A 27501-nucleotide genomic window follows, 5' to 3' on the forward strand; every position below is an offset into this window, starting at 1 on the left:
CGCCTCCAGTCTGGTAGGACGAAGGGAGTGCCCACATGCGCGCAGGGTGGTCCAGACCTTACACGCCTGCAGACTGAGCTCGTGTTACAGCGGCTCGTTTGCTCAAATGCATGAATGCCGAAATGACCTATGACCATTCAACTGTAACTGTCAGGTAAACTGTGAAGTTATTCAACCGTACTGTAACCATAAATTTATTAAGGTGTTAAAATATATATATATATATATATATATATATATATATATATAGATATAGATAGATAGATAGATAGATAGATAGAGAGAGGGGTGCATATATATATATATATATATATATATATATATATAGAGGTATATATGTAGGTATATATATGTATATTATGAGCAACTATAACCAGCGCCGAACAGAACCAAGATCCGCTCACGCCTGAAGCAAAAAAACGTTGGCAAAATTCAGTGCGACTGATAACTGAAAACCGGTTAAATATCAGTTGTTCATGGACTGGGGATGCCATGAAAAGGACGTTTTGAACAATTCAGCCCGCAGTCGTGCTGTTATGTTATCGTTCAAAGAACCGGAACAACTATTTTTACACGCTGGAAGAGCACATGCACGCGAATTAGTTCGAGATCGTTGACAGGCTCACTGCAAATCGTGTCTTTTTCTCGTCGGCCACGTGGCACCGACGTGTGCAAAGTCACAGCGCCACATTCGCCGTCCTTGCCCGGAAAATGTACTTCGAGCATTTCATGGACCAAGCCACGTTCCACTGAAGTGACGTTTTACTCGAGGGCAGAAATTGCTCGCCCAATGCGCTCGGTTGTTGAGCTCGGCTGCACCGCTCGCTGCCCAGCTGGTTGTCTGCCGAGAGGAGATTAAACGGAGCATACTGGAAATAGTACTGCCTTGGCGTTGTCAGAGAGCGCTGGGATGAACAGCGTTTTTCAAAGACAAGATTTAACTCCACTCCCTTGACCGACACGTGACATTACACCAAGAGAGTCGGCCTCGAACGCACGGCTCATCTCAGTTTCTGCGCGTGACACACATAAGTGAACTGGAGATTCTCTAACCTCTGTTTGCCGTCAACTCTGCTGATGTCGTTCTTAAAACCTACCCCGAACGCAATGCAGCCCCAAAGTAAGAAGTTGCCCTAAAACCCGGCGATGAGATTGCTCAGATCGAATGATGGTATGGCTGTGAACATCTATGCACTGGGCTATTTGACTGTCCCCAGCTATTTTCAAGCAATTAAACACATTTAACGTGAGCCATACAATGCATACAACTGAAGCCGCATGGAAACGTCACCTAATTTTAGTCAACGTATTGTCCAGCGATAGACTCGGTAACTACAGAGTTGAATGTGTCTCGCCCTCCCTAGACCGTCATGCGGAGGAAGTGTGGTACGCTTGATGCGCCGTCGTCCTCGCTCAGCCTCGCTCGCTCCTGTGCAGCTCTCAACTGACTCGCGACAGGCTTGGGTGAGGAGGCCCGCAGTGCCTCAGCCGAGCTCACAGAACCATGGCGCCGATTCGCGGTGTTGCCAGATAATCTGCCAGGCAATTTAATCAGTGGAGTTAACCGTCGCCACTTTATGCCGTGATTTCTGTCGATAAACGGGTGGGTGCGTTGCGCCACTGCCCCAGCTGTTCAGTGCGCCCACGTGCATAAATTCATCGAGAGATGCGACCCAAGTGTGCAAAACCGCACCACGGCAGGTGCAGGGCTATCGTGAAAACGCCCTGACAGGGCGGGGGGGGGGGGGAGGGGGGGGGGGTCGGTAATACTACTGTGAACGATCTGCCCCGAGGGACGGCTGGCCGGAATTGCAGTTATCGTGCTCCTCGTGCGGCACGCCGCCGCCCTGCCAGCGGAAGCAATGCTAATGATGCACCAGTGCACAGTCGGTATGAATCGGACGGATCATACGAGGAGCTGAGCCCGTAATCCACGTTAGCAAGCCGCATTTTCGGCAACAGGTGGTGTAAGTCACGCCATGATAACTTCTGTGCATACCTTGCTCGGCCAACCGGGCCTTTTTTCTTCCTCCTGCAGTCCCGTGGTGGGATGGCACAACGCGGTTGCCCAAGTAAACTCACTCATGGGAGGTGAATCACGGTCTGGTGCCCGTGGTGACGACCCGTCTATTGATTTGCCGTAATCTCAGCCTAGACGCGGATCTTTCATGTTGGGACTGATTTAGCCACGCTGATTGTGGCATTTAGTACGATATTTTCACTGAAATTGTTGATGGCGAATTTAACTTTGCAGCGTACGGCACGCATGCAGAAAGAGTTCGTCATAGCAGAGGTCATATAAACCTGTCTTGACTATCAGCCAGGATTTTAAATATTTCTCTTCGCTGAACTGCGTTCTTTCCGACAGCTTTACACTTCGGCTCTCCTTTAGCTGCCTTCATGCCTGCCAGTGCCGTGAATGCGCGCCAGGGCTGCTGCTGGCCGTGTCAGACATGTCAGCCGGGTACGCGGGCTGCTGTGTCGGCCTTGTCAGACATGTCAGGCCGGGTACGCAGGCTGAGGTCGGCCGTGCTCAGACATGTCAGCCGGCTACGAGGGCTGCTGTCGGTCATGTCAGACATGTCGGCGGCGTGCTTCAGCATGACGCTGGTCCGGTTTCTTGGTCTCCCAGCCGAGCATCGGCTCTATCTGGCGCCGTCGGACGCCGCCGCTGGCCGCCCAGTGGCAGCCGTACGTCACGAGTAAACTGCGGTGTCGACGGGGCGCAACGGCGGGGCTCCGCGAGCCCGAACCACGGGCGGAGCCACATCGGTCCGGGGGAGGCACGCGTGGCTGGGCACGGACCCGCGTGCGGGGCCGCGCCGGCCCGATGGAAGGACACGTGGTGCAGCCCGGGCTCGGTTGGGGCTGGGCCGCTCCTGGCGGGCACGAGGAGGATGCCGTCAGAGATGCGCTATCGGGTCCTTGTGAATCGCTTTTAAACGTGGGCAGGAAGCGGTGACTTTCCCCAGCGGTGCATTGGTTTCGCCGCGGCTTTTTCCGAAGGTCAGCGGCCACCTCTCGCTCTGGCTGACCGCTGGCCGGCCGGACTGAGGTGCACAGAACTTCTGCAGTCTGAACAGACCTGACCGGCCCGCCCGCTGGTGACCGGACCTGACCGCCTGCTGACCTGGACCTGACCGGCCTGTCGGCTGCTGGTCTATACCTGGCCGTCCTGTTCTCTGCTGACCTGGACCTGATCAGCCTGTCGGCCTCTGACCCTGATCTGATTACCGGGCCAGCTCCTGAGCGGGGGCGCCATCGGCCGCCGTCCCGGCAGGGCACGGACTCCCCGGTGCGCGGCGCCGCCCCGCCGGCACCGGCCCCGTGCGGCGCGCAGGTCTGGCCGCCAGTGATGGCCGCTGAGATAGAACTGCTCGGCCCCGCATGCTACGCCCTTCCCCCGGCCGGTACACTGGGCCCGCCGGCTCGGCTTACCGGGCACCGGCGCCGCCGCTGGGGGCCACTGTCGTCGGCCTGTTGGGTACCGGGCACCGCCGCCGCCGCTGGGGGCCTCTGTCGTCGGCCTGTTGGGTACCCGGGCACCGGCGCCGCTGCCAGTGGCCACTGTCGTCGGGCCTTCGGGTACCAGCGCCGCTGCTGGGGGTCACTGTCGTCGGATACCGGGTACCGCCGTCGCCCACTGGGGGCCACTGTCGCCGGGCCCGTCGGATACCGGGCATCGCCGCCCGCCGCTGGAGGACCACTGTTGCGGGTCGTCGGATGCCGCGGACGGATGAGATTCACAGCAAGGAGGCGGAGGTCTGCGCTCTCTTCAGCTGCCTCCATTGCCTCGTTCACCTGTCTGCCGTTGGTCGTGTTTCTGGGGACGTGTCTGTTATTCGTGTGGTACCCGAAACGGACGAGCCTCGCCTCCCTACGCTTCGATACCAGTTCCACTTGTCCCCAGGTTTGAGTATAGCATTACGCGTCTCTGTCTTCACGGGCCGCGTCTCCCGTGTCTCCTGACGTCTCTGTCGGGCGGGCCTATCAGCCGGCCGCATTCTGGGCGGCCTCGTCCGTTCCCCTATATGAGTGATTATCGCTGGGGACATCTCCATCAAAACTGGCCGCGATAAAGCGGTTGGGCGCGCTCTGACTGCGCGGGGCGGTGGCGGCGCACACGGTGCGGGGCGGTGACGGCGCAGGAGATGATCTCCTCATCCCTGACGGCAGTCAGGTGATCGGGCCGGCTCCGCGGCTTAGGCAGAGCTACGCAGCTCCCTCTTTCCCACCCCCCCCTCCCACCCCTCGACACTCCCGCTGCACACGCGCGCGCGAACGCTCCACGCCCGGCTTCCGTGCTCTCGGCGGTCATCCTTTTGACCGGCATCAAGTGCGAGCCGTTCGCTGTCGGCGTTCGCTTCTCCTTGTCGAGGATTCCTCGCTGCGTGTTTGGACGCATTCAGCCCAGATCAACCCGAATGGCTACGCGCTTGAGAAAGCACGAAAACACGCGGCGCCCCGGAAGCCGATTGCGTTAATGTCAATATATGCTCCAAAGGCGATGGCTGGCGGCGGGAAGGTGTTTGTTGGGTTGAAACCGGCCGCTGGCAATGTGGACGGTGATCGGTAGTGTGCTCGAAAGCCATATGGAACGTTTCATCATGTCCAGCCATCATGGACTTGCGTGGACTTCGCGGACTTGCATTGAATTCAAATGGGCGTTTCTCACGACTCGAAGAGAGAAATGCAGACAACATTCACAATGCTTTTGTTATGAGAAATGTATACTCGTTGTCCGTGGACATACGCTTTTGTAGTGGCAGGTGCTTTGTCATTGTGTGTGCATTGTTTGCATATGAACGTCAACACGAAGACGCAGCCGGGTTGGTTTTCGCTCGACAAAAAGTGTGAGCTGTGACATCCGCCATGACAAAGTAACAGAGCGTGTAATAGATTATGATGCAGAATTCCAGCTGTCCAGCCCAACGAAACTATCAAGGCCATAAAGAATGGACCAGGTGGTCGATGTAGAATACTAAATAAGCTCCAAGTTACCATGTCTGATCCAGAATACCACAACAGTCACTGAGGCGGTTTTACTCATGGCCAAGCGGTCGTCCGCAACGTGCGTTTATTTATATTATCCAGAATTTACGAAGTCATCCATGCGTGTGCACGTAATTCATGACAGCACAATTTTGTGTGCGTGTTTGCGGAACCCCGTGACGCCCCTTTGAGCAGTGACTGGCCCGTGGGTCCGAGTGACGGCGGCTTACGCCTCTCCCTGACGTGACAAACCCCAATGCCGTCACTGATGGCGAGGGCGTGAGGCGCGCGGGGCGTCTCCGGCGCGGCGGCGGCCGTGTTGTGATCTCGGCGTCCTAGAATTGTCGCTCGGCGGCCGGAGCGGCGTCGGCGACCGTCAAACAGGCCGCGGCCGGATCAGATGGCCCTTCACCGTCACCGGCGCCGGCTGACAGCTGACGGCTGACGGCTGTCGGCGCCCGTGGCGGTGGATCAGAGGACACCGGTGCCGGCACGTGCAGCCGGCCGAACCGGGTCAGACCGGGTTAGACCGGGTCAGACCGGGTCAGATCAGGTCAGACCAGGTCAGAATGGGTCAGACTGGGTCAGATCGGCCGGCCTGACCGATCGCAGCCTCCGTCAGGTCACTTTCGCAGCCGGTCCTGCCCGCCAGCGTGCGCGCTCCGTACACAGCAGTCAGGACAGCTGCTCGCCGGCGGTGGATAATACAAATGAAGCGTGGGCCCGCATGTTTAACGCAATCTTGTCTAGAAGACTTCGCCGTGTAAGTTTTTCGTAAAAGATTGTTGAGTTAGGTCGATGCGTCAACTCTTCAAAATCTTGTACGGTCCGTCGCTTTTTCACACGCGTCGTGTGGGATGGCAGTGTATGTCGTTCTTTGATAGCAGCTAAACCAAGCACTGAATGTTTTTGTTTCGTTGGCCGACGTCTCTTTTCACTGTAGCCTTTGTAATGACCCTTGGAAAACACTTACCATATCCGTTTTCACCCCTTCTCCCGTGTTTAATCTTTTACAATCTATCCAGGGCATTCTTAAGCACCCTTTCAGCCCTCGATACACATAAAACAAGCTGCGGATCGCCGTGTCTTCGACATTGTATCGCCGCCCGACACCTGCCGCCTCTCCATTGAGGGGGCGGCTGCGGCGGGCCCCTCGACGCCCCTCCGCCGCTCTCCGCGAGCTCCTCGCGCTCGTACATTAGCCCTGTCCTCGGACGTGGGGCGCCTTTGTCGGGGCCCCCGCGACCACTGTAGATCGTTCCGAATCAGCGCCCTGTTCTCGACCTACGATCGGCAGCCCTTGCCCGCGGTCGCCCTCCGCCGGCGTCCATTGTCGACCCGCACGACGGTCCCTGTTTTTGCGTTGGCCCTTTTTCTTCTCGTGTGCCTGCTCGACGGTCGGGCGGCGGGCGGCGGGACTGCGGGCGGCGGGGCGCGGGCCAGGCCAGGGGCCAGGGCCGGGGCCGGTCCGGGACCGGACCGAGCCGGGCAAGCACCGGGTCGTTTAGTAATGGACGGCCTTGAGTGGCCGCCCGCCGGAGGAGCGAAGGCCGGCCGGGGCCCGGGCGTGTGCCGGTCCCGGCTCCTACGCCCGCCGGCAAGCCGCTGAAGGAGAGCGGGCCCGGACGGGCAGACGACGCGGCGGCGCCAGGTGTCCGAGGGAGCAGCGCCCGACACGGATGGAGGGGAACGGTGTGAGCCGCGGCCCGCCCGCCCGCCCCGCTGACTGACGCGGACCTGCACTGGCTCGGGGCAGTCCGGCGGGGTCAGCAGTGGGACTTGGTAGCCTGGCCGGGGAAACCAACCTGGCGAGGTCATCGACCTGACCGGGGCAGCCGCTGCTGCTCTGGCCACCCGCGCCGTCCCCTGAGATGCCACTGTCCTGGTCGGAACCCCCGACCCTGGCCGGCTCTTCTGACACTGCTAGCTGTCCTGTGCCATCGTTTCTCGACAGCCAGTCGCGCCTCTACCGTCCCAGTGGCAGCAGAGCGTGTTGTGATGCCGGTAGGTGCTATACGTCAGACATAGCACGGGGCCGACGAAACCTGGGCTGTAAACCGAGAGGAGGCCAATACCAGTCCCGTTTGGCCGCTGCAATGCCCGTGCCAGGTAGTAACGTGCCGCGTATGTGGTGTCGAGACTTATCGCGTCTCATTCCCGCCTGCCGAGAGTTCTCTTTTTCGAGGAACATTGCGCGGCAGGCTCACATGGCTTCTTGGATACTGTCTTTAAGCAGGGGTGATTTGGCCTACTAAGTAGGCGATCTATCTCCTACCGGTGACGGGAGCTGTCAGCTCGTCACTTCTACAATGCCACTGTGAATCGGGAGCTGGGAAGCTTTCTGATTACATCACAGGCGGGGTGTATGACTGACGTGGGGGGGGGGGGGGGGCGTCCCGGGTGAGGGTGTCCCGCTGGCGAGCTGCGTCGTTTGACTCCTTTTTCATTGTTTCGTCTTTACGACTTCGAAATGGAAGATACTCTGGCGGGGCAGCCGGCTCTCATGTGCCGTTCTGTCCTCCGTTGCTCATCCCCGCTCTGGATTTTCCGCTGGAAAAGCCGGCTCTCATGCGCCGTTCTGTCTCCGCGCGCTTACCCTCGCTCTGAAGATGATCCAGTACTCTGCTGATCGGCCGGCTTTGCAGCACTGCACACTGGTGTCGCGACGTGTACCGGCCTCCCCGCTGTGTGTCGTTCTGCTGCCCCTCCGTCCGACTCCCTCCCACCACGCTGCCCATCCGCCGTGGCCCCGCCACCACACAGTCCGTCGTGACCGCCAGCGGGCCCAGGTGTGTCGGCGGCGGTGGACGCCCCCTCCCCTCCCCCTCCTCATAGGCCGTCATCACGACACGCCCTGCATTGAAGCCCATTTAGATAGATGGTGCGATAGGTGAGCAGTATTTACACGCGGCATTGTCACGTAATGACGAGGGCGAGAGGGCGGCGGGCCCGACTTCCGAGAGGCAAGTCTCCCGTCGCAGGCCCGGGCTGGCGCCGGCTGCTCCCGCCGGCTGGGACAGTACCGCACCGTTGCAGGCGCTCAAGATGGGGCGTCCGGTTACAGGCTGATGGCCGTCAACAACGGACCGTCGCAAGCGCGTGGGCGCCGGCTGCTCCCCGACGGCTGTACAGTTACGAACCGTCACAGGCGCTCAAACTGGCGTCGGTTACCGCCTGATGGCCGTGCAATACCAGGCCGTCGCAGGCGCCCGACATGGCGCCGGCCGCGGCCAGGACCAGCCGTACAGTACAGGACCGTCGCAGGCGCCCGGTTGGCGCCGGCCGCCGCCCGACGGCCGTACAACAACGGATCGACGCCGGCACCCGAGTTGACGTCGGCTGCTGCCCGACGGGCTGTACAATGACGGCCCGCCGATAACGGCTATGACTGTGAATCCGCGCGACGTGACTCCTCGCGTCGTGACTCCGTGCGCCGTGACTTCAGCGTCGTGACTCCTCGCCTGTGACTCGGCGCCGTGATTAATGGTGGTGGCCGGGTTATCTAGATGTTTGGCTCCACCCTCGTGGCCTAACCTTCTGATCCACGGAAGCTCGCCACGATATTTCGGCCAATCATTGTTGTTGGTTGTTCGGGGTCGCGTTCGTGTCCGGATGTACCGTTCCACAGAAGCCCACCACATGATTCCACGGACTTTTCTGGTGATTCCCGACATGGTTCGGCGCATACCTGAGTCGCTGTCGTGCCTCTGGTGCCGGCTGTGCTGGCGGAGCGGCGCACGCGCTGACGTGTGTTCCACCAGCACGCGTCCGTGCGCAGCGCCGTGCTGGTCCAGCGCGCCGCCGCCGCTGGTCTGCCGTGCGTCCGGTCTGCGCTGGTCCGGTATGTCGTCGCCGCGGTTCTGGATGGTCGGTGTCGCTGGTCCGGTTGCCGTGTTCATGTTCAGTGTCGGCTTGTCGAGGCGCGGTTCTGAGGCCTGGTGGTGACGCTTTTTATGAGCCCGATTAGGCGGTTTAGAAGAGTGCCCCCCCCCCCCCCCTCTCTGCCGGCCCGGTTGAGAAGGCGCGCACGTCAGTCGTCAGGGGCGCGGTCTGGGACGGCGCACGTCGCGTGTTGAGAGGGCGCCGTCTGTCCAGCGGAAGACACTGTCCCTTGAACGCTCATACTGTGTGAGGTACTATATGTACCCCAGAGTAGATGGGGCCAAAGCGCTGCCTGAATACGCTGCTCAGTCCCCCAGGCATACAGGGTTTCAGGCGCTGCTCAGTCCCGGATGCATAGTGGGTCCACGCGCTGTTCAGTCCCAGGCATATCGTGGTGTAGGCGCTGTTCAGACCCGGATGCATAGTGGTCCAAGCGCTGTTCAGTCCCGGATGCATAGTGGTCCAAGCGCTGTTCAATCGCGTGTTTATAGTGACGCAGGCGCTGTTTAGTCGCGGGTTTATAGTGATGCAAGCGCTGCCAGTCCTGGGTGTACAGCGCTGCAGGCGCTGCTCAGCCCCGAACAGTCGGTCCGTGCCGCTCACTGTCCAAGCCTGGGGTTGCGCTGGTGTTCAGGGTCGCCGTGGCCTGGACAACAATTAGCAGCCTGGTCGATTAATGGTACCTCAGATGCCCGCCCTGACAGCCGGAACAATTACCGCACTCGAATTGTCCATAAAATAGGCCGCCTCGTAGTCATCCAAGGTCCTGGGTGGTTCGTAAGGGCACAGGCAAGTTCGGAATATCTAACGCAGCGCGAATGTTTGGTTGCTTGATGATGAGGAAATTGTAAGCGATTGAGTCATGCGGATGACCTTTTTACAAGGTTATGAGCGTGGCTTATTTGCTCAAAGCCAATGGGCGTGAGCAATGAGCGTTCATCGCGATTCATGCAACACGACAGTTCCTGATGGAGATGCACGAGTGGGGAAATACATGCATTGTTACTATAAGGCTGTCTTGCTGACGTTGGCATCAGATCATGTCGTAGTTTATTGAAAAGTGAAATCCTAGCTCGCTGCATTTTTGGAGGCCTATATTTTTGTATCTATCATCACTGTCGTGCATTGGGTGGCTTAGAATAATATTGATGCGAATCAAAAAGTGACAAAGGTGGAACACGCGCATTGCATGCTCTGCCAGGTCATGCGGCTGTTTCTCATTATGAGGCCCCACCGGCTTCACGTACTGTCAGATATGCGGCGAAAGTGCTACAGACGTCCGGCTGATCACCCCCCGCCTGCCGTGTCCACAGACCTGAAGAAGGCGTTCCACACGCCGCCGTTCGCCGACGCCGTGGAGGTGGACGAGACGGTGGAGCTGCGCTGAGTGCCGCCGGCCGGCGACCCGCCGCCCACCGTCAGCTGGCTCAAGAACCGCGTGCCCGTCGACCCCAAGCTGGACCCCAACTACATCATCTCGAACGAGGGCAACCTGCTGATCGCGGCCGCTAAGCTGTCCGACATGGCCAACTACTCGTGCGTGGCCGAGAACGTGGCCAACCGCCGGGTCAGCCCTCCGGCGCGGGTCACCGTCTACGGTGAGTGACAGCGGCGGCGGCGCGCGCAGGAGGAGCGGTGCTGCTCAGGCCGTCCCCGGGACGTGACCTGGGAGCGGTGTAAGCTGCTCGATCTGCTGTACCTCCGTGCATGCTGCGGATAGGCGCGACCCACTCTGTGTGCCGTACACTAATCGACCCGATTTCGCGTTTTCGAACCAGAGGTGTCCTTCCGCATGCCTCCCCTCTTTCCGCAGCCTATCGTTTTGGGGCCGCGCTTAACAGCGCTGATCTGGGTTGATCGTTGAACACCTTACATTGCTTGTTTGATGTCGCTCGTCCGTTTGATCCCCTCCGTAATGTCCGATGTGACGTCATCTCGTGATCCCGCTCAGCGCCCTGCGATGTGGAGTCGTCCTCCGCTCGCAAACCGGTGCGCGCTCGGAGACCGATGCCGGTGTGCTCGGACCGCTGCCGGTGTGCTGGGACCGATGCCGGTGTACTCGAACCGGTGCCGGTGCGTTTGCACCGATGCCGGCGCACTCATACCGATGTCGGTGTTCTTGGACCGACGCCGGTGCGTTTGCACCGATGCGCTCGGACCGATGCCGGTGTGCTCGGACCGATGTCGGTGTGCTCGGACCGATGCCGGCGCGCTCGCACCAATGCCGGCGTGCTCGCACCGGTGCCGGTGTGCTCGGACCGATGCCGGTGCGTTTGCACCGATGCCGGTGTGTTCGCACCGATGCCAGTGCACTCGGACCGATACCGGTGCGCTCGGATCGCTGCCGGTGCGCTCGGACCGATGCCGGTGCGCTCGGATCGCTGCCGGTGCGCTCGGACCGATGCCGGTGCGCTCGGATCGCTGCCGGTGCGCTCGGACCGATGCCGCGGTCTGATGGGACCAGCTGCCGTCATCAATGGGAGACCTACTCAAAGGCACCAACTCGTTTGCATGAACTTCGTGTTCTATTGCTGTGGCGAGTAGACCGCCTTTCACGGTGGAAATTGCTTCCGGGCGCGCCATTGCGACAACTTCAGACTCGGCGTCGTGGTGAACCCGAAAACATGAAACGAAGGCTTTAGTCTACTCAAAATCAACCACTGGCCTTTCGTGCGAAACCGACATTTTTAAAGTATGTCTTTGCTGATCAGGATATCTGAGGGCTGGTCGTTCTCCTGTAGTTCCCCTGAGTGCTGGTCGTTCTCCCTCCGAGCTAAGGACGATCAGTGGAGCCTGCACCGAGGGAGTGTCCCATTGAACAACAGGCACCCCCAAACGCATTCCGGATGCAGTTGCAGGCGTGGCAGCCGGCGGCGCACGCACTCCGCGCTGTGCCGACAGCCGGGTGGGTGTAATCGCCGGCCATCGCCGTAATAACTGTCACGTGGTCCGAGTAATGCCAATTGCCGGCGGCAGGGGCGGCTTCAGCTGCCGCCAGTCCGGCAGTTCAGACTGCTACACTAGTCTAGTCTACCAAGCTGAAAATACGTACATGAGACGCGATGAAAAATCTGCAAACCTTGGATGAATAACGTTTTGGGGAAGTCGTCTGCCCCGAGCAGAGTCGATCCCCGACGTACGGGGGTGCTGGGTCTGCCGCTGCCGCTGCAAGGCACGTCACGGGGATGTAGGCTAGCTGCGTGGGGTCCGTCTGGTGCTCACCGGGCTGTGTGGGGCCCGTCTGGTGCTCACCAGGCTGTGTGGGACCCGTTTAGTCCTCACCAGGCTGTATGGGGCCCGTCTGGTGCTCATCAGGCCGTGTGGGACCCGTCTGGTGCTTACCAGACTGTAAAGGACCCGTCTGGTGCTCACCAGGCTGTGTGGGGCCCGTCTGGTGCTTACTAGGCTGCGTGAGACCTGCATGGTGCTTACCAGGCTGTATAGGACCCGTCTGGTGCTCACCAGGCTGTGTGGGACTCGTCTGGTGCTCACAGGCTATATGGGACCCGTCTAGTGCTCACCAGGCTGTGTGGGACCCGTCTGGTGCTCACCAGGCTGTGTGGGGCCCGTCTGGTGCTCACCAGGCTGTGTGGGGCCCGTCTGGTGCTCACCAGGCTGTGTGGGACCCGTCTGGTGCTCACCAGGCTGTATGGGACCCGTCTGGTGCTCACCAGGCCGTATGGGATCCGTCTGGTGTTCACCAGGCTGTGTGGGACCCGTCTGGTGCTCACCAGGCTGTGTAGGACCCGTCTGGTGTTTACCAGGCTGTGTTGGGCCCGTCTGGTGCTTACTAGGCTGCGTGGGACCTGCCTGGTGCTTACCAGGCTGTATAGGACCCGTCTGGTGCTCACCAGGCTGTGTGGGACCCGTCTGGTGCTCACCAGGCTATATGGGACCCGTCTAGTGCTCACCAGGCTGTGTGGGACCCGTCTGGTGCTCACCAGGCTGTGTGGGACTCGCCTGGTGCTCACCAGGCTATATGGGACCCGTCTAGTGCTCACCAGGCTGTGTGTGGCCCGTCTGGTGCTCACCAGGCTGTGTGGGGCCCTTCTGCTACTCACCAGGCTGTGTGAGACCCTGATGAGCCGAGCCGGCCTGCGTGCCGCGGCCACAGCGGCACTGACTAACGCGAGCGGACGCTGACAGGGGCCGAGACCCGTACCTCGTGCCTCGCACGCGGCCGGCTTTGCACAGATGCATGTGAGCTGGTCATGAGGGCCGGCGGGCGTTTGATGTGGAGCGGGGTCTGGTGGGACAGAGCCATTGTTGGTAATTGTTGAGAATGTGAAGCTTCGTTTCTGTTCCGCCCCATTTACAAGACAGAAACCATCCTGCACCGGACACGAGCAGCTGCCGCGGGAAGCGGCGGCTGCTCTCGCCCATGTGCGTGCTGTTAACAGACGGCCGCGCCCTGTCGGCAGTGAACGGCGGCTGGTCGGGGTGGGGCGCCTGGTCCGGCTGCCAGCCGCCGTGCGGCGCCGGCCGCCGCCAGCGGCACAGGAGCTGCGACAGCCCCCGGCCGATGAACGGGGGCCGCCAGTGTCGCGGACCGGCGCAGCAGGCGGCCGACTGCAGCTCCCTCTGTCCGCGTGAGTCGCTAGGGCCCGGTCCGGCTGCTGTCGGCCATCACGACTAGCGGCAACGTTTTGCCCGCTAACCCTCCGGCCGCAGATACTTATACCATGGGCCTCATGCGCTTACGGAATTGTTTAGGGGACATGCTACAGCGCTCATTCCGAGCGCCTTGGGCTGGATGGGCTCCAAGGGCGCATAAGGGTTAAAGAGGGAGCAGTAAGCGAGTGTTTTACCGACGCACACACGTATCTGAGTGTAACGTCTGGGGACTTTCGCGGAAATTATGTGACCTAAGCGCGTTTGTATCCATTGGATCGTCGCGCTGCGCCCATAAGGGTCTGTAACTTCAGTATGGACTGCTGCGTATGGCCAGGAGACCCTTCCTGACGACAATTCGGGCCAGCGCACCAAGCGGAAAACGATCCGCATGCACGCACATATTTGTGCTTGGTTATTGGAGGGAAATGATCCATATTATACCTTTTGATCGTCATTGTGTGTCATCAACCTCTTATAAATAGCACCTTACAAAATATTGTCATTCAAGGAACAGCTTGCATTGCGGACGCAAGCAGCTTTGATTCATTTTGATTCTGTGGCCGTCGGTGACTAACAGATTTATCGTGTATCTTCGGAAGAAAACGAAGTGAACCGTATGCACCACGGCGAGATACGTATTCATCCGCCATTGTGGTTTTTTCAGACGTCGATCAAATGCCAGCGATTACCATGCGTAGTTTGCAGTGGTGCTCGTTCTTGCCAAGCCCCTCCGTCCCCCCCCCCCCCCCCAAAGAAAGCAACCCCACGACCGTCTGGCTACAAAAAGCTATGACTGTGATCGGTCCCTGGCTACGTATTTCCCCCATACGTAGTTTTTCTTCGGGGCCGCCGATTGGCCGCGGCGTGACGTCATCGTGGTCTACCGCCAGCCGTGGACGGCGGGTGGTCGGCGTTCGGCGATTGGTCGGCATGTGACGTCACGTGTCGTCAGAGCCGGCAGCGGGCGTGCTCGGCCCCAGTGCCGGCCCATGGGGGTGTACCCTGCTCGGGCGCCGACCGGCAGCACCGCAACTGCTCCAGGGCCGACTGCGAAGGTCAGTCACAAGCTGTCATGGCACGGCCCTGGTGCGTGCACAGCAGCACTGCTCTTTATTGTGGCACTAGCTTTCATAGGCACGACGCAAGGAGTCTACGGCTCACTTTGCGAGGCTGCTGTGATGATGTTAGAGCAATTACAACTGGTTGTTTTAGGGGTGCCATTGTCTGCAGCCTCATACACACAATGGCCTCCCTACTTGTACAGGTCGTAATATTGTCTGCAGGCAGTAACACAACGCTAGTGTTATTTAGTTGCGAAATGTTGGTACCATCTGCTTGGAATCGCGCCTTCCAGTCAGCAGCGTGCCACAAAGGCTTTATGTGACATCCCATAGTTCGTAGATGTCCTTGAAATACCAATCAAAAGCGTGCTGGTACGTCTAGAATTGTTCACCGCCTCATTACGGATGCCAACACGGTAATTCCAATCCATTACCGACGGCTCCGTCACAACTGTTGCTGCTGTCCTGGCCTCTCCTTGTGCCGGCCCTGACCCAGACCTGACCCGGGGGTCGCCGGTCGGGGCTGTCTGTCGTGCCCTGCCCGTCTGTGCGACAGCTGTGCTGAGGGCGCGTGCCGTCCGTTTCAGAGGTGCGAGCCGCGCTGCTGGACCGCTCGTCCACTGATCAGGGTGAGTCCCGATCTTAGTCTGGACGGATGAGTTCCGCCCGCAGTCTGACCAGAGTGAGCTCCCCTCGTCCTCTGACCGGGGTGAGTTCCCTCGTCCCCTGACCGGGGTGAGTTCCCTCGTCCTCTGACCGGGGTGAGTTCCCTCGTCCTCTAGGGGTGAGTTCCCATCGTTCTCTGACCAGAGTGAGTTCCCTCGTCCTCTGACGAGGGTGAGTTCCCCTCGTCCTCTGACCAGGGTGAGTTCCCCTCGTCCTCTGACCGGGGTGGGTTCCCCTCGTCCTCTGACCGGGTGACTCCCGCTCGTCCTCTGACCGGGGTGACTCTCGTTCATCCTCTGACCAGGTTACTTCCGCTCGTCCTTGGACCGGGGCGACTCCGCTCGTCCTCGGACGGGTGACTCCCGCTCGTCCTCTGACCAGGGTGACTCCCGCTCGTCTCTGACCGGAGTGACTCCCCCTGGTCTCTTACCAGGGTGACTCCCCCTCGTCTCTGACCAGGGTGACTCCCGCTCGTCCTCGGACCGGGTGAGCTCCGCCGGCCGGGCCGGGTTGATGGATGGGCCGGGCCGGTTTACGGCCGCCAAGCCGCCGGTGCCCATCCATCTGCCGGGCCGCCGCCGGACGATCTGTCAACGTCCGGCCGGGAGTGACAGCTGTCACATGTCACAGCGTCACATGTCAGCGGCCTCAAGGCGGCGCCGAGCCGCGCCGGGCCGCCGGAGGCGCTGGAGCCGGAGTCCGGGGTCAGCCGGTGCTGGAGCCAGGGTCGGCTGGGGTCGGCCGGTGCTGGAGCCGTGGTCGGCCGGGCCGAGCCGGGGTCGGCCGGGGCAGCCGGTGCTGGAGCCGGAGTCGCCGGGGTCGTCGGCGCTGGAGCCGAAGTGGGCCGGGGTCGGCCGGGCTGCAGCCCATGGTCGGTGGGGACTGGAGCCGGTGTCGCCGGGGTCAGCCGGTGCTGGAGCGGAAGGGCCGGGGTCAGCCGGTATTGGAGTGTGGTCTGCCGGTGCTGTAACCGGAGACGGCGGGGGGTCGGCGCTGGAGCCGGGGTCGACGAGGTCGGTCGGAGCTGGAGCCGGAGCCGGCCGGGTCAGCCGGTGCTGGAGCCGGGGGGTCGGCCGGGGTCAGCCGGTGCTGGAGCCGGGGTCGACCGAGGTTGGTCGGCGCTGGAGCCGGAGTCGGCCGAGTCGGTCGGCGTGGAGCCGGAGTCGGCCGGGGGTCAGCCGGTGTGGAGCTGGTGTCAGCCGAGGTCAGCCGGTGCTAGAGCTGTGGTCGGGGCCGGCGCTGGAGCCGGGGTCGATCGGGGGTCGGTCGGCGTTGGAGCGGAGTCGGCTAGGGTCGGTCGGCGTGGAGCCGGAGTCGGCCGGGGTTGGCCGGTGCTGGAGCCGGGGTCGACGGGGTCGCGGTCGGGAGTGCGGTGGAGCCGGAGTCGGCGGGGTCGGTCGGCGTGGATCCGGAGGCCGGCTGGTCGGCCGGCCGCTGGAGCCGGAAGTCGGCCGGGACGGCCGGTGCCGAGGTCGGCCGGGGCGGGTCCGGCGGTCGGCGGGCACCGGGGCCGGGATCGGCTGGCGCTGAGATGTCGGCTCTTGCCGGAGTCGGCCCAGCGCTGGAGCCGGGGTTGGCCGACTCTGGCCGGCGCTGGAGCTGCGGAGCAGCCCGCCGCTCCTGCTGTGGTGTTACGATGTCGACTCAGCGGCTGCTCTATCTAACCATGTTATGTAGTGAGGTCAGGATGTGATTGGGCGCAGCGGTGCGCGTCAGAGCTCAGACACCACGCCGCGGTGGCAGTGCGGCGCTTCAAAACTGTGCGACGCGCTGTGGTGCACGCGTCCGAGGGCGGCGCCGCAGCGGAAACTGGCCAGGTATGTCAGCCTGACAACGGCCTTTTAGTCGACTCGTCGGAGCTGTGACGCATTGTGCTGCTGTGCTGACGCGTGCCTGTGTTTTGTTGCAGCGGCTCGAGCGGTGGCCGGCAGGTCGGACGTGGCGCTGTATGTCGGTCTGGCGGTGGCCCTGCTCGTCTTCCCGATGATCGCGCTGATCGCCCTGAAGCTGTACCGACGCAAGGGCCGCGGCCAGAGCATGTACGGACTCACCGAGAGAGGTGGGTCATGGTGACACGGACCTGTCGTGTACGACGTCGCAGAGCACGGCAGGTCGCTGGACACGGCTGTCAAGGTCTCACGGGGTGTACGCACAGACTCCCAGTGACAGGATGGTCAGGCGGCATTTGACGCGGTCACTGTTGAGTATGTAAAATAGCGCAGACTGCTAGGCCTTGACCCGAGATGGCTGGAGCCCGCGTGGTTCTAGCAACAAACGGTACAGATATGAGTTGGCGGCAGATAAGTCAACGTGCTGCATTACGTAACACATTATAATTTCCGTTTCTCTCTAAAACGAACGTTTGGGATAAGTGAACCAGTTTCCAAAAGCCTGTTTTATGATGTTGCTGGGGTCACATTCATCGGTCTTTTCAAATATTGTTAAAGTAGCTCAAAATTTCAGCTTTTGTTTTTATTTTAAGTTATTCATTCCTACGTTCTTGTTATTGTTCATGATGGTGCTATTCAAATGGTCATATTAAATTTTTGGCCCACTTTATTCAGTTTTTTCAATTCCAAGTTTTTATTTGATTATTTAAAGCTTCCAAGCATTTAAGTATTTAAATCCCTCTGAAGCATCAGCCTTTCGGTCAAGTTCCTCCCAAACATCCAGCATTGCTTCCGTCATGTATACCACCACAGCGGAGGATGTTTCCTGACGCGAGACTAGTCCGCTGTGATCCGTAGACTACGAGGCTAAGTACTACGACAACAACAAGAAGCAGCTCAGCTACACGCCCGACCTGACGTCAAACGTCACGGGCGTGAGCTCGACGCCGCCCAGCCGGGGTCACAGACTACGCCTACAACAGGCTGGGCAGCGGCACCAGCCGGCCCGGTGAGGCTCGACCCAGCGCTCGGCCGCCGCCCGCGCTCGTCAGGGGGCGGCGATGCTTGGGGATCAGATCTTGCTGCATCTGCTAGTGTTAAGCCTGTCAGGAGGGATCCCTTGTACCAGACTGTTATTGTCAGGTTTGGCTATTATAACAGCGGCTTCATTCGCTGCTTTTATGGTCGTTTCATGTGCGGCTGTCAAAAGTTTCAGATCGTTTTATCACGCACAGATCGATATCCGCAAAATAATGCTGCAATCACTGGTTTGACATCATTGAGTTATCATAACATTTCCTATAAACAGATAAGAGTTGCATTTCGCCAGAAAATAATGCGGCGAATGTAGGCTACCTTCCCGCTTGCATCGCGGACCAAAGACAAATGTTAGCGGTGGTCTCCTCGTCCCCTCTCCCTTGCCGGCGGCGGCTGTGCGGCCTTGTGCTGGCGGCTCCCTGGCAGCGGCACCTAACTGTCGGTGTTGGTGCCGATAGGCCTGCTGGGGGGTCATTCGGAGCACCACTACGACGAGCCGCTGCTGCCGCCGGGCCGGCTGACCGGCGCCCGACACTCGCCGGCCGGCGACGCTCCCTCCACCGGCTCCCGCGGCTCGCAGGCCACCAGCAGCTCGCGCGACAACCCGCACCACAGTGGCTCCTCCTACTGCAGCTCCCGTGAGTGGGCACGCGGAGCAGGCGGTCAGGCGGGGGACGCTGCTGCACCCAGCCGCTGGTGCCAGCGGGTTGGCGGCCCGATGATGATTGTCACATTGTCTTCAGTACGTGGCTGACTAGAAATGTCATGCGGACTGACAAGATTTATGGCATCGTTTGATGTCGACCCACTTTGTTAAATACGGAAAACGAATGGGTGCTAGAAAGCTAGGTTTGGCAAGTTGACATGAATCAAGCTACTTTCTGAGTTCACAAGGATAGCGCACAGAGCGATACAGGGCAACAATAACAGCAACTCAGCCTCATACAGTTACCATCCCACTGCAAAATAATGTTCGTATGTCTCACTGGACTTATTGCGCTAGCATCGGGATAGTCGGCGGGTAAGGCTTATAGCGTTGTCGCGTCTCACCCCCCGCCCCTTCCGCGCAGCCACCTCTCGTCCGACATCTCTGTACGACGCGGAGGCCGCGTCCTGCCGCCAATCGCTGCTCTCCACACCACTGCCATCTAGTGTCAACCCGGACAACCTCGATTTCGGCACGGGTCAGCTATTGCCATCTGTTAGAGACACCAATTAGTCAGTTAATTTGCATTGGCTTCTCGCAGTTCCAGTAGTTCCGTAGCAAGGCGCGTTAGCTTACAGCCAATAACTGACTTAAGTTTAGTTTGGTGATGCTACTTTCTGCTCAACTAAGTTGCAACTCCAGTTTTTTTGTTTTGTGAACTCCCAGAGAATCCGTCTGTGTGTTAGTAGCTTCATACGTTCCATCACCTTTACAACAGGAGACATACTTGCGGAAGTGCGGAAGGGTGACTAGCGACTGTCATCGCTGTTTTAACTTGGCGATTCCGGCAAGCCATGTCTGAGCCAGTCGCTCGGCCGGGTCTGTCTGCCTGGCCGTCTGCCGATCCGTCTGACCGTCCGGCCCTGGGGCGCAGTGACGTCGGCGGGCGCCGTGCTGACGCTGGAGAGCGCCGGCGTCTCGCTGCTGGTGCCGGAGGGCGCCGTGCCGGCCGGCCAGCTCGAGGAGGTCTACCTGGCCGTGATGAGCGACACCCGCGAGAAGCCCCAGCTGGCGGGTAGGACACGAGCGGCCGTCTGGACCGACAGGTCTCGAGGGCGGGGCACTTGCCACGGTCGCGCCGCTGAGCACGGACCTGGAGTGCTCAGAAACGTGTCGAATACGGCTCCCGCTGACATCCGGGAATGCAGATTGCGTGTTTTGCTTTATTTTAGCGTCTATGCAGCCATTTGTTCCTGTGCACCCCAAAATATCACTTACTGGGTCCGCAACTGCTCGCGGCTGGTTAGCACAGCAAAATAACACTCAATGCTCTTCAAGTAGTCTTGCTCGAGCCGACCCGTCTTCACGAGACCGATATCACAAAGCGTAGCCGTCACTGTCTCCAGGGTTTTTGTATGACCTGGTTAACCTGCCTTGAAGGGTTTTCATCTCTGTCATAGGACTCCATACGCCGCTATTTGGGCAGTGTGACCTGACCTGACCTGACCTGACGTCGTTCGCAGAACACCAGACGCTATTGTCGCCGGTGATTCTGGTCGGCCCGCCCGGCACCCAGTTTCTGAAGCCGGTCGTCGTCAGCTTCCACCACTGCGCCAACCTCAAGTCCACCTGGAACGTGTCGGTGTACGGCTCCGAGAGTCCTCCAGACGAGGTTCCTCAGTGGCAGGTCGGTCGATCGCCGGCCGTGGGTCAGTGGCCCACCGTAAGCGGCGCCACTCTCGGTCTCAGTCTTCTGTGGTCGTCGCCTGGACGGCACCATCAGCGCATTAAACAAGCGACCCATCGCCTTGACGTGGTAATGCACCGTCACAAGTATGACTTGCAGCTGCCCTAATGACGCATGGATAATGGGCAGAATGTTGCGTGTGAATCTGACAGTGCCTGGTCGGCTGCCGCAGCGTATCGTGACCCTGGGTCAGGAAACGATCAACACGCCAATCTATACCCAGCTGGACCAGGGCAAGGTTCACATCCTGACAGACTGGCTACAGGCCTTCGCACTGGTCGGAGAGCCCTGCACTGGTGAGATCCCACGCTTCCACGCTGAGGCACCGGACACAACACTGGTCGGAGAGCCCTGCACTGGTGAGATCCCACGCTTCCACGCTGAGGCACCGGACACACCACTGGTCGGAGAGCCCTGCAACGGATGAGCTCCCACGCTTCCACGCTGAGGCACCGGACACACCACTGGTCGGAGAGCCCTGCACTGGTGAGATCCCACGTTTCCACACTGAGGCACCGGACACACCACTGGTCGGAGAGCCCTGCACTGGTGAGATCCCACGCTTCCACGCTGAGGCACCGGACACACCACTGGTCGGAGAGCCCTGCGCTGGTGAGATCCCACGTTTCCACGCTGAGGCACCGGACACACCACTGGTCGGAGAGCCCTGCACTGGTGACGTCATGGCCGCAGGAGATGCTTCCCACAGCGCAGTTGGCCGGTTCTCTTTCCCGAAGATGCGTAGAAAGCTGGCTCACGAACAGAGTTGAAACGCGATGCGCGGCGGCATCTGTGTATGCATCGACTGCAGCCACGATGGTCACTCCCTGCTGCGCTCCCCACCCGCTCTCCCTCACAGCCACGTTCAGAGACAGCGTTGCCGAGGTAACCAACCGCACGTGGCACTGCCTCGTCGCCAACCAACAGTGCGTACTTTGCCGCTCCCCCTCCCCGGTGTGGTACGCCGCGGTTCGCTGGTGCCGCGAGTGTGACGCCACGCCCGCCCCACAGCGCCGGCCGTGAAGAACCTGCGTCTGGCTGCGTTTGGGCCGCGACTGGTGGCCGCCGCCGAGTACTGCGTGCGGCTGTACGTGGTGGAGGACACCAGAGCGGCGCTGGAGGTACGCGCCATTTCACTGGCGGAGCTGAAACTCCGTGCCGTCTTAGGCCAGATCCTAGCAGATGTCCTGAAACCGAGAAAGCAGACATTAGAATATAAGACTAGATGTTAAAATATGGAGAGTAGATGTAAGAATATGAGGGTAGATGTTAGAATATGGGGGAATAGATGTTAGAATATGGGGGTAGATGTTATAAAATGGCGAGTAGATGTAAGAATATGGGGGTGGATGTTAGAATGCGGGGAGTTGATGTTAGAACATGAGGATTGTCTTATTACACTCGCCCGGTGCGAAGCTATGTTAACATCACTGGACGTGTGAAGACAGTCTTGAGGCGGAATGCGCGTTTTCACCTGTCGCAAAGTGTCCGTGCGGAACTTGTGCAGCCGCTAGCGACGCGTGATACGGCGCCAAGCGTCCGTCGGCCTGTCCTGTGGCCGTCAGACAGCGCCAAGCGTCCATCGGCCTGTCCCCTGACCGTCAGACAACGCTGAGCGTCCGTTGGCCTGTCTTCTGACCGCGCCTCCGTCTGTTCCCAGGGCGTGACACAGTTGGAGCGGCGTTTGGGAGGCCGCCTGCTGGACAAGCCCAAGACCCTGCCGTTCCAGAGCGGCGGCGCCGGCCTCTGCCTGGCGCTGGAGGACCTCAGTCTCGGCTGGAGGTGCAAGCCGCAGGGCGGCTACCAGGTCAGTGCCGGCCACCCGAAGCACTCGGCGCCGACCACAGACTCGCCTACAGCGACCAAATACGACCAAACGCCGGATCGGGCCGCGAGGACGTGGCTTGGGAACTTCTGGGCCAAGAAAGTCTTTGCAGCGTTCAGTGTTCACATTGGTGGTGATGTTCGCCGGCTTACGAGATGAGGGCGTACTGTCGTAAAGTAAGGATGTCAAGCCTAGGGATCGTTAACCCCCATTCCATGATTATATTTCAATCTTTTGTGCCTTTTTTCGCACCGTTAACACCACAAGAGCACGCAGGATGATATTCTTGTTTCTCAATCGCCGCCCCATTTGCGCGCCTCACGCGGCGCGTCATCTGCGGCAGGAGATCCCGTTCCGTCATGTGTGGGGCAGCACGTGTCCGCTGCTGCACTGCTCGTTCTGTCTGGAGCACGTGGGTCACGCGGCGGCCAGGGACGGCCTGGCGTTCTCCGCCCGGGTGCAAGTGTACCAGCGGGGCAGCCAGACGCGCCGCCAACTCATCCGGGTCTCTTCCTCCGAGAGTCACACACAGGTCAGTGACCTGCGGACAGGTCAGGGGCGCACAACCAGGTCAGAGCCACACAGCCAGTTCAGAGGCACACGGCTAGGTCAGAGGCACACGGCCAGGTCAGAGCAACACACACGTAGAAGGTACACGGTCAGGTCAGAGGCACACGACCAGGTCAGAGCCACACACAGGTCAAAGGTACACGGCCAGGTCAGAGGCCCACGACCAGGTGAGAGGCACGCGGCCAGGTCAGAGGCACGCGGCCAGGTCAGGAGTATGTGGCTAGGTCAGAGGCATACTGTCAGGTAAGGGGGGACAAGGCCAGGTCAGGAAGGCCAAGAGACACAACCAGGTTACGGAGAGCGAGAGACGTAGGCAGGTCAAGGGTGGTGGAGGCACGGCCGCTCTAGAGTAGTTGAGGCTAAAGGTATGCCATTGGCTGTTGAATGATCCAAAGCGTTCTTTATCCCTACAAACAGCAGGCTTCCTGAGTTAGGTCTGGTTGGAAAGTTGCCACCAGGAACGGAACATATTTTGATTTTCCAAATCAACTGGGAAAAGCAAACAAATATTCCACTGTCTGGGCGTCATTTATTTCCGCGTTATTGCCGGTTAGGCAGTGACAGATGTGGGGTTGCTGGCGGGTGTCTCGGGCCGTGCCGTCTGCTCGGTGACGCTGCCGTGCCGCTCTGCAGCCGCCTTACGCGCGCGCCTCCCGCAGCAGGCGCTGAGTCCACCGCCGTGTCGAGCACCAACTGGCGCCGCGCCCCCGGGCGGCCCGACCACGACCCCGGCCACCTCCGCGGACCGGCCGACCACCAGGTGAGGCACCCGACGGACGTCAGTCACCGGGGCAGGCATGACAGCCGGGCACCCGACGGACGTCAGTTACCGGGGCAGGCATGACAGCCGGGCACCCGGCAGACGTCAGTCACCGGGCAGGCATGGCAGCCGGGCACCCGGCAGACGTCAGTCACCGGGACAGGCATGACAGCCGGGCACCCAACAGACGTCAGTCACCGGGACAGGCATGACAGCCGGGCACTCGACAGACGTCAGTCACCCGGACAGGCATGGCGGCCGGGCAGGGCTCCCGCCGGCGTGGGGACCAGGACCGACGAACCGGCTGAAATGAGGGAGGCGTGATGTCGTCGCGTGCGTTAGTACATAGTGGTTGTTGATTTTTGTGCAAGATGCGGCCGGGTGTGCCGTCATGCCTCATGACGACATTTTGATATTGTCACATGTATGGTCCGAAGTGATAGCTGAAACCATACTGTATAATTTGTGTACTAATGTTATCTAGCCATACGGTTTTAGTTGGTGCTATGCGACAGTGTTTCTATATGTACGGCATGTGAATAGACACAGCCTTCACTCGCATTGCAGGCTTTCTGCTGAGACCAGACAGAAGCTGTGCCAGTGCTTGAACTCTCCCAACCCTCGCGGGAATGACTGGAGGATGCTGGCCCAAATGATGCAGGTTAACAGGTAAAAACTGGTGTCCCGGATGCCGTAGGGCAAAAAGGAGATGCGCATCATCGTCTTGTGTCCAGCTGCTACGGCTCAAGAGGTGCGCTTGGCTATATTTTGTTCATGTAAGCTTCCTACGCATGTCCTAGTGTACTCTTTGGGCTGGAATCCACGCACGTTATTCGACAAGCTAGGTGCGCTGCTTTTCCGTCAGTGGTCGCGGACAGAGCGTCATCATATTCACCTGCCTCCAACCGCAGATACGTCAACTACTTCGCGACGAAGAAGTCCCCGACGGACCCGATCCTGGACCTGTGGGAGGCGAGGCACCCAGAGCAGTCTTCCTGCACCGAACTGCTCAACATCCTCAGGATCATGGGGCGCGAAGATGCCGCCCAGATTGTTGAGGACCAGGTCGGGCCGCGCGTGTGACCTTGATCAGCGACAGCTGATTGGCCAGCCCGGTCGGCTGACCTTGAACTAAGCTCGTCGATTGGTCCGAGGGTGTGGCGCCTCGAGTGCTGAGCGCTGATTGGTCTGTAGTGTCGTATCGCCGTAGCAGCAGGCGGGGATTGGTGCACGTTTAGCGGTCTGAAGTGTGATTGGCCTATTTGATCAGCCGGATTTAATTTATCGCTGTGGGCTTAGCTAGTTGGATCCCGTTGTAATTCAACGTGCATCATTGCCTTATTTGATCACCTCAATTGACGTTCAAAAGCATTGCCGAAAGTGCGCTTGCATCGTACGTTTACTGTGTTTATTGAGTGCTCCACTCTTCACAGTTTGTGCTCACACCATTGTTCTGGTTCACATGACAATTTTCAACCGATCCGTGCCAAATAATTATGGGATCTTCCGGAGACGAATCAAAATAGGCAGGGCTCAACCGCTCGAGGAAATGTGATATTTTGTCAATGCCACCCCGTATTTATGAAGTTCCACGCGCCACTATAAGGCATATTGTTCTGGGTGACATGCTTATAGGTGTCAATGGAAGTGACTGCTGCGATTTTGCTTGCGAGCTGGCATGTGCAGTATATCTGCCCAAATCACGACTGCAGACAAATATTTAAGTCTTCCGACGCTGATGCCAAATTTCTCAAAAGTTGGTCAGTAATCAATTGTATAAGTCACGCGACTGTCACCAAAGCTGTACATACGTGCTCCGAAGAACAGAATGCTACAAATTTAGTCCTCCACGTGTATGACATCGTGTGACCGCCTGTACCGTTGGTGATGATGAGACCCAGGACAGCTGAGATTTCAGTGTGACCTCCACTGCAGGCGCTCAGCGTGTGGGCCTGTGTCCACTAGTTGTGGTCATGGCAGGGTTATGTGACCCGACTCATGTCGTCTTGTGTTCGCTTCCTGAGGAACCGTGTCGCTGTGCTTGCTTGGGTGTACTGCCTTTGTTCGTTAGTGAGTGCAACCATTTTTGCAAAGGCTTTATACGTGGGGTAGTTCATTAAGTATTCTGAGCTCAATAACACGGTATCTGCATGCTTCTTGGCATCACGAAAAATACGTTGTGTCACCCAGAAATACCCCGCAAAATCCTGACGACACCGGCACTAACTGTTTCCAACAATAGTCTTCACGTAGTCATCCGTGGACTACTTGAAACATTATTGCAATTTTCAACGCCTTCACCTATCGCTGACGAATTAGTTACGTTGGCTATAACTCCTGAATACGCTGTTAGACGTGACCTTCAAAAAGTGGCGTTCATGTGTCCCGGAACTGGGCTAGGGACGCGAAGGCACCGGGTGCGTTACTTGTTGCAGTAGAAAGCTAGCGGCGGTGTCCAGCTTTGGGGTTTTTATATTTTTTTCAGAGATTTTAGCCTGATTTGCAGTCACAAATGAGTGTGGAGCTACGCCTTCCAAAACCCTCTTCCTTGTGCCGTTTCGGCTCCGCCCCATCCTCCGTCCATAGCGTAATTTATGGACGGCACACTGAGATGGACTATGGCCTCCCCGTAGGAACGCAGATTCAACTGTTAGGAGCGTCAGTTTCCTCGCTGCATTGTTTGACGTTAGTGTTATGCCTCAGAAGATCTGCCGCACAGCGGGTCTTATAAAACTGGCAAGTGCGATATAGATCAGCGCACATCGACGCTCCGTTGTAAGCCACGTACTTCCTGTTGGTTGGGCGGCCATTTTGAAACGCTGTCCTGGTCAAGCACAGGACGCTGCTGATTGGATAGAAATATACCGCATCTGCGTGCGGCTAGTCACTTGCGTTTAGTGCGTAAAGCTGTTTTATACTCTGAACGATCGCTTGTGAAAATAGGTGTTGTATGTATGTACTTATGTCATGTTATAATGCAACCAATACAAACAGTGCTTTGTTTAAAGACAGTTTTAGTGTGCTGCATTGCTGGATGAGCTGCCGGGGTCCAGGTGACCAAAAAACGTGGCGGTGACATTGGGCATGTGAAAATACTTAACAAGACACGAGATATTAGGCCCCATCTGTGTTGACGGAGGAGCGCAGGCGCTGTCCATGGTGATGGCACTGGCGAGGAGCGTTGTCCTGCTCAGTCTTTGGTGGGCATGTCGGGCTGGAGTTGGGCGCCTCGTAAAACACGTGGGATTATCGTAGGCACGCAGCGAGAATTTCGAACACTAAAGAACTATTTTTGTAATATAATGAATTTCCAATATGAAATATTTTTGAGGCATCAAACATATTTTTTCTCTTAAACGGGCAGTCTATTCTAAACAAACTTTTCAAGCTGGCTTTTATAGGAAAGAACCGCAATTTCACTCACAACATTACAAGCAGCTGACGATTATACACGTTCCTGGCGGCCTAAGGACTTGGTAAGACGTGTTTACGTGCGAGGCCGTCGATCGAGTGAGTGTTGGCTGAACAACATGAACAGATGAACCTGAGGGGTTTGGCCCGTCTGCCACGCGTACAGCACTTGGCGGCCATCATGCAGCCGGAGGCACGCAAGACTCGAGAGGATCTGAATGTTAGGACGAAGAGATTTGCATGCATTTTTACACAGGCTGTTTGACCAGACGCCATTTTCCTGTAACACAGCGAATCAAACACTGTCTTCCTCATTCCTTTGCGATATAACAAAACCCGCCAACATAACACACTCCTCAAAGTATAAATGGTCAAAACTTGAAAGTAAACTGAATGGAAG

At 58.8% G+C, this 27501-nt stretch overlaps 3 protein-coding genes across 4 annotated transcripts in view; all 3 read left to right on the forward strand.

The window, feature by feature from the left end:
* The window catches only part of LOC119104269 (nose resistant to fluoxetine protein 6-like), a 21502-nt gene extending 11241 nt beyond the window's left edge, over window positions 1–10261 (forward strand). Inside the window, exon 4 of the mRNA XM_037227965.1 lies at window positions 10188–10261. Within this exon, the coding sequence (XP_037083860.1) occupies window positions 10188–10261 (74 nt within the window). The remainder of the gene's footprint in view (window positions 1–10187) is intronic.
* Window positions 10262–10269: 8 nt separating this feature from the next.
* Window positions 10270–19361, forward strand: LOC119104270 (netrin receptor UNC5A-like). The gene is made up of 8 exons (XM_037227967.1): window positions 10270–10472; window positions 13296–13463; window positions 14379–14543; window positions 15137–15178; window positions 17125–17274; window positions 17963–18039; window positions 18723–18780; window positions 19213–19361. The coding sequence occupies exons 1-8, from the start codon at window positions 10397–10399 to the stop codon at window positions 19359–19361; spliced, it is 885 nt and encodes a 294-aa protein (XP_037083862.1). The 5' UTR covers window positions 10270–10396.
* On the forward strand, window positions 17153–26701 carry LOC119104830 (netrin receptor UNC5C). 2 transcript variants are annotated; one of them, XM_037228553.1, is made up of 13 exons: window positions 17153–17274; window positions 17963–18113; window positions 18601–18780; window positions 19213–19326; window positions 19723–19863; window positions 20312–20475; window positions 20708–20831; window positions 21547–21656; window positions 22196–22342; window positions 22704–22892; window positions 23590–23690; window positions 24258–24359; window positions 24602–26701. In XM_037228553.1, exons 5-13 carry the CDS (start codon window positions 19830–19832, stop codon window positions 24771–24773), a joined length of 1143 nt encoding a protein of 380 aa, XP_037084448.1. In that variant the 5' UTR covers window positions 17153–17274; window positions 17963–18113; window positions 18601–18780; window positions 19213–19326; window positions 19723–19829; the 3' UTR covers window positions 24774–26701. The 2 variants fall into 2 exon arrangements, with proteins under 2 accessions (XP_037084448.1, XP_037084449.1); XM_037228554.1 differs by having other exon boundaries at window positions 23593–23690.
* Window positions 26702–27501: the final 800 nt, after the last annotated feature.

Source organism: Pollicipes pollicipes, unplaced genomic scaffold, assembly GCF_011947565.3.
Source record: "Pollicipes pollicipes isolate AB1234 unplaced genomic scaffold, Ppol_2.1 Scaffold_6052;HRSCAF=7182_pilon_pilon_pilon, whole genome shotgun sequence".
NCBI lineage: Eukaryota > Metazoa > Arthropoda > Thecostraca > Pollicipedomorpha > Pollicipedidae > Pollicipes > Pollicipes pollicipes.